The 11,960-nt window shown below is 49.5% G+C and overlaps 1 protein-coding gene across 1 annotated transcript in view; it reads right to left on the bottom strand.

The window, feature by feature from the left end:
* CDH22 (cadherin 22) overlaps positions 1-11,960 on the bottom strand; it is a 140,422-nt gene that overhangs the window by 54,434 nt on the left and 74,028 nt on the right. Inside the window, exon 4 of the mRNA XM_017877905.1 lies at positions 170-289. Coding sequence (XP_017733394.1) covers positions 170-289 — 120 coding nt within the window. The remainder of the gene's footprint in view (positions 1-169; positions 290-11,960) is intronic.

Raw genomic sequence — 11,960 nt, 5'->3', positions numbered from 1 at the left:
CCCTTCCCTCTCTGCGACCCTGGACTCCTGCTGTGCACAAGGTGCCCCCTGTTCTCTCCGCAGAGCTGCTGGGACAGAAGGCTCAGAGCAGACGTCTGGGATGGTCCTCGCCCCGCCCCGCCCCGACCCCGCCCCACGGCCCCGCCTCTGGCCCCGCCCCGCCCCTCACCGGTCTTGGGGTCCACGGTGAAGTGGTGCTCGCCGTCCAGCACGCTGTACACCAGCCGAGCGCTGCTGCCGTACGTGGGGTCATCCGCATCCGAGGCCATCACCTGCATCACCGACGTGCCTGGGCCCGGGGGACCAAGCGAGACAGGGGTCATCTGGGGCTGCCGAGCTCGTTCCCCCACTTCGCCTCACCCCAGGGAAGCTGGGAAAGGAGACCTGCGGGAGGCCATCGAAGACAGCCCCTCACGGTCCCCATCCCCACTCTGAGCCCCAACCCTCTTCCTGTTTTGAGCCCTTTCTAGTGGCGCAAATGTGACCATGGAGTCAGATCTGGATTCAAGTCCCCTTGGGGTGGTTCCCAGCTGTAGGACTCTGGCAACGAAAGGCAGCCTCTCTGAGTCTGTTACCTCTTCAGCAAAGCGAGTTGAATCCTAGTGCTTGGTTCATTAGGTTGAGGGGAAGAATTCTAAACTCCCAGCACAGAGCAGTTCAGAGAAGTTTCTCAATATGACAACAATCATTATTGCCAGTTACAGTCATCACAGTCAGTTGGAGCCAGGACTGGAAACCAGGACCTGACTCCCAATGCAGGGGCCATTCTACCCACTCCAGCTCCTACTGATTCTTCAAGGGACTTCTGCGTCCTCTCCCCGCATCATGGTGGTAGGGGACAGCCCAGAGGGACAGACCAGTTCATCGGGGGTCAGAGGCCAGTGTCTCTTGGCCCCTGGCAGGAGAGGGCAGTACCCAGCCTTTCCTTTGGAAAGTCGTTGGCTGCGGGCCCTGGTGCCCTCTTCGCCCCTCCCCCTGGGTGCCCAGACAGCCCACCCACAGACACACACACTTCTCCTCATGCTCTGCACGTAGACTGCTGGGGAGAGTATAAATTGGATAAAAGTCCATCAAACAGCAGCAATTAAGTTATTGATTTTCGACGCTGCCTCATTAAACTGCGAGCTTCTTTCGGTCTGTCCCAGAGATGGCTCTAATTTGACATCATGTTCAATTTGACGAAAGCAGGGCTTGGGACGTGAGGCTAGACCAGGTGGGGTGGGGTAAGGGTGGGGGAGGGTCAGGTGGAGGGGCCAATGAAGCCATTGAGTCCACCCAAACCTTTCCAGAAAGAACAGGGTGAGGTGGAAGACTCAAGAGTGAGTCTTGGGGGTTCAGGATATGACCCAAAGGGGAGGAGATGGAGACCCCCACCTCAGGGAGATGCCCTCTGCTGGGTGCCTGCTGGTGGGGCCAGGCAGGCCCCTCTTGGGGCTGGGCTGGGCTCCCTGGGCCAGGAGGGCTGCATGCTGGGAGGTGAGGCCAGTTCACTGCCTGGTTAATGAGTGAGAATCTGGAAGTGCTACTGCAGCAATTCTGCTAAGCCCAGCCCGCCGCCCGCCTCTCCCGCCTCCAGCCCGGGGCCCTCTATCATTCCAGACAGACACATGTATTTATTTTTCACTCTTTTGCATTTCTCATTTCCCTCTGCAGGTTCCCCCTCCCAGCCACAGTCTCCTAAAACGTCCCTGCAATGCGCCTGTCTCTTTGGCCACTCCAGCTCCATGTCAACCATGTCAGAGTTACCCAGAGAAGCTGAGGAAGTGGGGTGGGCAAGTCCTTCCCTCTGGATGCTGGTGCCCAGGGGTCTCCTACTCAGAGAGGACACAGCCCCAGGTGCCTCTTGCTGGTACAGAGAGAAGGGAAAGGAATTATGTCCTATTGAGCACTCATGACACACTGGCTTCACCAGCCACTTAAATCCATCATCTCTAATCCTCATAGCATCTCAGAGATGCAGAGTGGTCCCCCCATCTAATATTATAAAGGAGGAATCAAGTCAGACAGGGGAAAAGATTTCACTGAAGGCACAGAGTAAGGAAGTGGTGGGATTTGAACCCGGGACTCTGGGATGCCAAGTCCCTTCTGGGTGCTGACACCAGTATAGTGACTTTGGGGACAGTGGTCTGGTGCACTGAGTCACAACCAGTGATGGCACTGCCACTTATTAGAAGTTTGACCTTGGATCTGTCATGAACCCATTTGTGCTTCAATCTCCTCATTTTCCGAAACGAGGGTGGTAGTATTACAAATCTCCTGAGATCATTTTGAGAATTCAGTTTCCACGTCCAGCACTGAGGACAGTGCCTGGACCATGCCAAGAGTCCAGTAAGTGCAGGTTACTATTGTCGTCTCAAGAGGCACAGCACGCCAGTACACAATGGCACAATTATGACTCCCTCACAGAGGTGCTGAAATGGGAGAAGATACATAACGCATCAGGCTCATGGTGGGTGCACAATAACTAGTGGCTGTTGTAATTGTTATGAGAGAGGGTCTCCCTGTCACTCCCCCCGCATGTCCCTCCCACTCCCTGGGCAAAGCACAATGCAGGGCTGAGTGACTCCCCAGAGACATAGCTGAGCTCTCTCTCTCCCTGGTTGCATCCCAGAGACTCCCGAGGGGATGATGGAATCATTTCCCCAATCCAGGATTCTTTATTGCAGCCATTACAGTTAATGCCGACACAAGGGAATGGTAAAGGGTCAGTGATTCACCACTGGTTTCCCAGGCCCCAGGGGAATGGCTTCCTTGGGCCACACACGCCCTCCCACCTTCTTTAGAAGTCAGCAGCTCCCCAGAATTGGCCAACAAAAGGGTGCCAGGCTTGTAGCTACTGTGGGACCACCTCGAGGGGGGGTTCCACAGGTTCAGCAGTTTATATTTCACAGTGCCCCATCATGTCCATTCTCTCCTGCAGACTTCACACCAGCTCTGTGATATAGATGCAATGGTTTGTTGGTGAGTCAGCTCTGAGGGGTGAAGGGGTGGGGAGGAGTGCCCTGCTTTGTAATGTTTGCTGATTTCCGTGGTGTAAATATTCTCACCATGGCCCAGTTTCAAGCTACCAACATGATATGAACTGGCCCACAAAACTCCTGAAAATCAAAGTGTGGCTCTCATGAGCTGGTACGAGCTGACTCCAGCACACCCCTGCCCCATTCCTATTTCACAGCTGAGGAGACTGCTATGCACAGTGAAGGGTGCAAACATGAATTAATAATGAAAACCATTATGAATTATGTATCATTATTCAATAACTGATAAAGATAGTTTCCATTTATTAAATAACAACTTTGTACTAGATACTATGATATAAACCTTTTTTGTATATGATAGAATTTACAAAACAAGGCCTTCAGATAAGCTTTTAATATTTTCACTTTAAAGAGGAGGAAATGGAGGCTGAGTGAAGTTAAGTAATGAACCTCTTAGTGTTTCCATTTCCTCATTAGTGAGACGGGTAAGAATACTACCAAACTCGTGGATCACTGTGAGAACTCAGATTTCTATGCTCAGCACCAAGGACAGTACCTTGACAAGTTCACCTGGGGCAGAAGAGAGGCAGGTTTCAAACCCACGTGGATCTGATGTCAAAGCCCACATATATCCTGCCTTAGAGGTAGGAGGAGGGGCTGCTTGGAGTAGAAGTAGATAGGTGGGAGAGAGAGAGAGGGAAGACTCAGACACAGGAGCAGGGGAGGGCAGAGGAGGGGAAGGACAGGAACTGGGTTTAGATTCTCCCTCCCCTACAGCTGGTTCAAGCCCAGACTTCCAGAAGTAGAGCTGGGACTGGTTGACGGGAGCAGGCTGCTGTCCGTGGTGCTGCCGCCCAGCCCTTCTGCTAAGTGGTGGTTAGGGGCCTAGGTCCAGGCTGGAATGGGAAGGGTTGCCCAACTGATTCTTGGCTAAACAGGATCTCAGGGCCCATGGACCCATGTGGAATGTTAGATATAGAAAGGCTGGTCCTTGAGCTTCTCAACTTGGCAGCACATTAGAATCTCTTGAGAACTTTACATAACATTGATGCAGAGCCCCATCCCTGACCAAGTAAATAGGACTCTTGGGGAGGAGCGCAGGCAAAGGTATTTTCACAATCTCCAGAGTGCAACTAAAGTGCTTCTCGGTCTAAAAACTGATGCCCTAGACCCAACCCCTCACTGAACTGATGAGGAAACTGAGTCACAGAGGGGCTCAATGACTTCCCCAGGGACACATCATTAAGTAAGCAGTAGGGAAAGATTCAAACTCAGGTCTGCCTAGCCAGCATGCTGCCCTCCTGGACTGACTGAGCCTGTTCTGAGACTGACACCTGAAAGGAAGCAGGTAGGATGATGTTGCACCAAGTCATCAGAGCTCTTCCCAGCTGAAGTCAGCATGAGAAGTCGGACACTCTTGAGAGGAGATGCCCCTCACATCTCCATGGAGACTGGGTGGGTTTTGGCATCACAGAGTCCTGGTTTCAAGTCCCACCACTTCCTCACTCTACACCCTCAGTCAGATCTTTTACCTTTTCTGATCCATTTCCTCACCTGTAACATTAAGGGGTGCCCATTCTGAGTCTCTGAGCTGCTATGAGGACTAGAGATGATGGATTTAAGGACCCAGTGTGTCGTGGGTGCCTAACAGAAGTTCATTCCTTTCCCTTCTCTCCATATTATCAGAAGGCACCTGGAGCTGTGCCTCCCTGAGTAGGAGACCCCTGGACACCAGCATCAGGAGGGAGGGGGCTTGCCTACTCTTCATCTCTGGGTTGTTCTGACTTGGTTTGTTGTGGAACAAGAATTGGAATGTGTGTCCTGGATCCCAGGCCAGAATTCTTTCTTTTCCTATCCCTTAATCCTTGCTATCTGTGAGGTGCAGTTGAGGCTCCAGATTCAAGTTCCAGAGCCCTCAGGAGGAGCCCCCCAGCTGGTTCTGGGAGCGGATGGTGCTGCATGGAGTGGAGCTCAGGGATTACAGACATAAATTCTCATTCCAGCCCTGTCCTTGGCTTTGTGTGGCTGTGGGAAAATCTTCCCAATCTGATTGGGCCTCAGTTCCCCTTCTGTAAAAATGGAGATAACACTTTATCATTCGTGCCTCCCTGGGTGTGGGAGACCCCTTAATGAGAGAAAGAGATGAAGCACTTTGGAAAAGAACAGAGTTCTCAGCTGAGGTGACCACGTGTCATTATTATGAAGATGTTTGTAATTATTACCATCCTGCCTCTTCCCTACCTCCCTTCGCCACCCCACTGGGCCTGGGGAAACCCTAGGCTCACATTTAGCTTCTCAAACATTTATAAAAAATGAATCCCACCCCTGCTGCTGCCAGCACTGTGCAGAATGCTTTCTATTAAAAATTAAAAACCACTTGTCGAGTCTCTGGGAACGCTCAGATTACACAGGAAACAAGCCCCCTCTCAACATCCACCCCTGCTGCCCTCCTCCCAACTCCCTCTTCTATCATCACTTAGAATACCGGCTGGCTGGGCTGGCCTTGACCCTGCTTCCAGCCTCCCAGCCAGGGCAGCCTAATGCAGATGAATGACACACAGGAGATGCAGGAAAGTGGCTGCATGGGAGGAGGCAGGTCCAGAGACAGGTGACAGAGAAAGCGGCACAGAGAGGGGGGGTCAAGAAAGTGGGTAAGAGACAGAGAAAGGAGGGTCAGAGGGACAGAAGTCTGTGGGGCAGAGACAGAGAGAAAGCAGTAGAAACACAGAGGTTAAGTAGGAAACCAGAGGAATCTAGAAACAGACAGAGCAAATAGAACAGAGAGCGGTACATACGGAGCAGGAAGAGGGGGCAGAGCAGGTGGAAGAACTAGGAGAGGAAGGTGAGGTTTGGCCTGGTGGGGTGAGGGACCTCCTGCATTGCAAGCACCTTCCTCTAGAGTCTCCAGGGAACGCAAAACACCCTCCCCTCCTCACCCTTTCTTTCCTTATGGATCCTGGCCATGGACTTGCCCATCCAGGCAACCCCTGAGTGTGTGTGTGTGTGTATCTGCTATGTCCTCCTGAGAGAGAGCACTCTCTTACATCCCAAACTGAGACCCACAAGCTCTTCTGTCCTCTCAACATTTACCAGGCCCTCTGTTAGGCAGTCCCGTGACTTTGCTTGTTTCGGACTGCAACATTTTCAGTATCTGTGATAGCATCCTTCTACCCATGGCAGAAAGCAAACATTTTTGCTTATGATTCAGTTCCATTCATTCTCTCAACATCTACAGAGCACCTGCTATGTGCTAGACCCTGGAGGGCAGGATGGTAGCTCTATCACCTTTGCACCCTAATGCCATGTGGCCACAGGGCCTGGCATACAGAGAGTGCTCATATTTGTTGAATGATTTGTTGATGGAAAAGACGAAAAGAGACAGGGATATATTCCTCCCTGTCCAGATTACCTGGACCACGGGGCCAACTCCTGAGGGCCAGGGCCTCTGCTCCTGTCTGCTGCTTCTCCCCACCAGAAGCCTCCTGTCCCGTTCCCCCCAGCCCGGGTGGTGAGAGCCAGTGCTGTTGCTAGGCAAGGAGATATTGCACATATAGATCTTCCTGGACTTTAATTAAAAACATCTTTAGAAGTTGTCTCTGCAGAGACCAGCGATTGATTCCTGGCTTGGGCCTGCGGGCTGCTGAGCTACACTCTCTCCAGCTATAGATGGGACAATTGGAGGCTCCCAGCCTGCTGCTGCCCTCTCTAAATGATATCCTTGGGGAACACACTCCTTCCTGCCTTCCTCCTTTCCTCTCTGTTCCCCCAAGCACTGAATTTAAGAATCAGATAGTGTGCTCTCGCAGTTTTACTTTCCTTCCCCTCTTGAGCCTCAGTTTCCATAGCTGTAAAATGGGGATGTCAGTACTTAACCCAAGAGAGTCCCTAGGAGGCTGAAATGAGATTAGGGATGTGAAAGTGATTTTCAAGCTGCAAAGTTTTGTGCAAGAAATGGTTGCGACTCTTTCCTCAAAGAAAGCTATGGATGCTGAGCCAAGGAACTCAGGTTCTGGTTTCCGCTTCTGGGTCTAGTTCTGACTTCAGCTCTTACTGTGGAACCTCAGAAAAATCACTGCATTTATTTCTGTATCAGTAACATGAAGACACTAATACCGATCCTGCTTATTCCCCAGGATTGTGAGAATAAAGAGAAATAGCTCTGTGAAAGCAGGGCTTGCTGATAGCTATTATTTAGTAAATATCCAAATAAATGCAGGCTGTACTACCAAACAGTCTTTTCCCATCTATTAAAGATGCTGCTCACAGAGGAATTGAAATACATGGAAAAGTGCCCATTTCCACATTCTGTTGAGCCCTAATCCCATGGTCTGGCAATGTCAATTCTATGGCATGTGCGCTATGACATTCTCCTTCCTTTGCCCATGGCAGACATCACCAATCCATCATGGCATTCTTTTCTGCCAAGGCTGAATGAGATCTTAGACTCCTTCGCAATACAGCCCAACAGTCACTACCAATTGATCTGAGTTAGCACAAGAGATGAAACTGATCTGCTACTACTTTGAGGTGAGGGGTGGTGTCTTGCTCATCTGTGATCTCCACATACCTAGCAAGGTGCTATGTACATAGTAGGCCTAATATGTATTTACTGAATTAAAAGCAACTACTTCTCTATCCTCTGTGGGGCTATGTATAAAATAGGTGCTAATAAATGTTTGCTAAGTTGGGTGACTCATCTTTGCAAGCCCTACAGAACCAAGTACATTGGAGGCCTTGTGTATAATGGGTGCTAATAAACATTTGTGGATTTAATTCAATTACTTATCTTTATATCCCCTGCAGTGCCCAGAATAAAGTAGTGGTTAGTAAATGCACATTGAATTGAATTTATCATTTCTGTCTTTGGTATCTTCAATAGTGCCAGGCATAGTATCTTGCACAAGGTTGACGTGAATAACTAGGAGGAGTTGAGCTGGGTGTGGGAGACCTGTGAAATCCTCTTGCCATCCCATGGTCAGGTTGTGACAGCCTAGGGAAGGGGTGTGGCTCCCTGACACTGAAAGAATGTCTAGTCTAGTTCTTCTCTATTAAAACTTACTCCCTGTTGACATATTCAGCCTCAAGCTGTAAATTCCCTCTCTCTGCTGCTGACTTCCAAAGTTGTATCTTTAGCCTCATCTCTCTCCTGACATCCAGACTCATAGATCCAACTGTCACCTTGACATCTGAACTTGGACATCCAATAGACACCTCAATCTTAACTTGCCCAAGAATGAATTCTTAATTTATTCTGCAAACTTGCTCTTCCTGGAGTAGTCCCCATCTCAGCCACAGTAGCTCCATCCATTCAGTTGCTCAGGCCCAAAACTTCAGCATCATCCTTGTCTCCTCTGCCTTTTACTCCCCACATCCAATCCCTCACAAACCCTGTTGGCTCTACCTTCAATGTACATCCAGAATTCCATCTCGTCTCACCATCCACACTGGTCCAAGTCACTATCACCTCTTGCTGCACCATTGCAATTGCTTTCTCATTGGCCTCCCTACTTCCAACCTTGCCTCCTACAGTGTTTTCAACATGGCGGCCAACAAGTCATTCTTTTAAAATATAAGCTGGATTTGATTACTCCTCTGCTCTCCGTCTCACTCAGAGTACAACCAAAAACCTTTCAATGGCTACTAAGTCCTGCGTGATCCATTGTCTGAGGTATTCAGACTCCAGATATTCTCCCACTTACTTCTCCTCAGCCACAGACCTCCTTGCTATTCCTCAAACATGACAAACATGCTATGCCTCAGGACCCTTGCACTTGTAGTTCTCTCTGTCTGGAACATTCTTCTTGTAGCTTAGTGGTTGTCCAAGTATGGCCTCCACACCAGCAGCATTAGGGAGTTTGTTAGAAATGCAGACATTTCTAACAGCCCAGACCTCCTGAGTCAGAAAGGCTGGGGGAACAAGGGCAACAATTTGTGTTTTAACAAACCCTCCAGGTAATGTGGATGCACAAAAAAGCTTGAAAACCACTTTTTGACCGAGCTCCTTGGTTCCCTTCCTTCAGATCTTTATTCAGAAATGTCCTCTTTCAGAAAGAGAGGCCTTCCCTGACCCCTCTGTCTAAAATAGCACTCCCCCAAATTGCTCCTAACTCCTTTACTCCTTTATTCTGCACAGCACACCATCAGGCATATTAATATTCGATTAAATATATATATGGTATATATATATATAGTATATTATATATATATATATAAGAGAGAGAGAAGAGAGAAGAGGAGAGAGAGGAAGAGAGAGAGACTCGCGCTGTCACTCAGGCTTGAGTGCAGTGGCATGATCTCTGCTATCAGCAACCTCTGCCTCCCTGGCTCAAGAAATTCTCCTGCCTCAGCCTCCCAAGTAGCTGGGACTACAGATGTATGCCACCATGCCTGGCTAATTTTTTTTATATTTTAGTAGAGATGGGGTTTCACCGTGTTGCCCAACTGGTCTTGAACTCCTGAGATCAGGCAATTTGCCTGCCTTGGCCTCCCAAAGTGTGAGGATTACAGGCGTGGGCCACTGCACCTGGCCTATTTTATATTTTTAATTATTTATTTGCATATTACACATTTGCTTATCTCTGTCCTGACTCTCTCCTGCTATAGTGTGTAGGTTTCCTAAGAATCCCCAATGCCTGGAACAGTGCCTGGCACATAGCAGGCGCTCAATAAACATCTGATGCTTGAATGAACCCTCTCTATGCTCAGAAGGGAACTTGGGGTCCAGAGGGGACAGGAAGTCGACCAAGGTCATGCAGGGAGTCAGGCGTCCTGACTATCAACTCAGGACCCACTTGGCTGCATCAGGCTTAACATGACTGGTGTGCCCCCTGCTCAGAAGCGTGGCTCATTGGAGGCCCTCGGCACACTTCCCTTCCCTTTTAAGCTGTGAGTGGTTTAATTTGCAAGCGCTGCTGCCTTTCATGTCCCAAGCTGCGTCCCTGCTCCCTCTGATCTCCGAAGCTGCCTGGACCCTGGTGCTGCTTGTTGGCCCCGCCCTCCGCAGCCGGATCAGGAGGTTGAGTAATTGTGACTGATTTTCAAAGCTGCCTGGAGTCTCTGCAAGCACCCTGGTGTCAGATTTGCTTCCCCTTCAAATAGTTGCTCAAATGAAATAAACTAATTTAATTTCTGCTTCTCCTTTCCCCCTCCTGGGTTCCCAGCTGGTCCAAATTGAGTCCCCCTCCCTCTCGACCTTTTTCCTGAGTGGACTGTGAGAGTCAGTGGGCTGGGAGAGGGAGTCAAGACAGGGCTGGTTCTCCATAGGCTGGTGCTCATAAACTGGGGGCTGCCTCTGCCTCCTACTCTCTGCATGACCTTGCCCTTCTCTTGATTTCAGTTTCCCCACCTGTGAAACAAGGACCCTTGCCATTCCAACAACCTGGGAGCCATGCCCAGCAACTTGCTCTGTCGCTGACTTGCTATGTGACTGTAGATACTTTCTTCTCTCTGAGCCTCAGTGTTCCCATCTGTTCAATGGGGATGCTACCATCAGTCCTGCCACCTCTCAGAGTCGCAGTGAAAGTGAAGTGATCATGGAGGAGCCACCATGGTGGAGATGAGGCTGCTCTTCCCCCAGCACCTCCCCATCCTCAGCCCTTCTCCACAGTGCAGCAGAGGGAATTTTCTAAAATGCAAGTCTTCCCACGTCACTCCCTCGCTCAAGCCTTTCCCAGGCTACCTGCTTTCCTCTAGTCCTTCAGATGGGGCTCCTGCTTCCTTCTCTAGCATCAGCTCTCCCCACCTTTCTGGTCTTTTTTTATGCAGAAATGTGCAGGTCAGTTTTAGGTGAAGGGGGACAGGGCTGTGAGTTTAAGTCAGTAGGTGGGGGCTGCAGGACCTAGAAAGTCAGGGACTTGTTGCATGACCTTGGACATGTCACTGCCTCTCTGAGCCCCAATTTCCCCATTTGCAAGATTAATTGCTAAGTTCTTGCCAGGCTCTGAAATTTCATATGTCTTTGCCATTGATAATATGCAAATTTATCTCTCCAGCCCAGACCTTCTCTGAACCTGGATATTCAACTGTCTTGTTCAAGATCTCCACTCAGCAGCCTAATACGTTTTTCTAACTTAACATACTTCACACCAAACTTCTAATTTCCTCTCATCCCCCAAATCTGTTCCTTCTATCTCAGTAAAGGGAAATCCATCTATTTAATTGCTCAGGTTACAATCCTGAGAGTCATCCTTGAGTTTTCTTTCTCTCACACTCCGTATCCAATCCATTAGCAATTTCCATTATCCAATCCATTATGCTTTCAGAATATATCCAAAAGGAGACCTCTTTTCCACACCTCCACTGGTACCATCTTGTTCCAAGCCACCATCACTTCCTGTTCACAGGCCACCTGCTTCTGCTCTTGCCCTCTTTTCTGCCCATCTATTCTTCATGGAAGAGCTGTGGGGTCCTGATCATGTCATTCTTCTGAGCAAGACCTTCCACTGACTTCTCAGTTTGCTCAGCATAAAAGGCAATGCCCTGGCTATGGTCTACATGGCTGCATGATCTGGTCATCTTGTTTTTTCTTGGCAGAATTCAACCCCAGGACCTTTGCATGTGACATTCCCTCTGCCTGGAATGCTCTTCCCCCAGGGCCATGCTCTCACTTCCTCCAGGTCTTCAGAGAAGCCTTACTGGACCAATGATCTAGTTGTTCACTTGCTTATTGTCTGTCTTCCTTAGGAAGAATGGGCCCTCCATGAGAGTAGGGAATCTTCTGCCTTTTCACTGCCATGTTCCCAGGGCCTAGCACATAGTAGGTACTCAATAAATATTTGTTGAATGAATGAATATACTCATCTAGACACAGCATGTCACATGCACACACAGGCCTTAAAGTGCTTCTTGGCTAGGTGTGTGTGTGTGCACATCTGCATATATATGTGGAACACACATGTACATCAGGCGTGCATGCCTGTGTGTGTACACCAGTCTGCACCCACATCCACAGCCTCACTGTTGCCTATTTCCCCCTCATCCCTT

This window comes from Rhinopithecus bieti, unplaced genomic scaffold, assembly GCF_001698545.2.
Source record: "Rhinopithecus bieti isolate Rb0 unplaced genomic scaffold, ASM169854v2 scaffold_10347, whole genome shotgun sequence".
Lineage (NCBI taxonomy): Eukaryota > Metazoa > Chordata > Mammalia > Primates > Cercopithecidae > Rhinopithecus > Rhinopithecus bieti.
The sequence above is the reverse complement of the archived record's forward strand: the minus strand, read 5'-3'. Positions and strand labels throughout refer to the sequence as shown.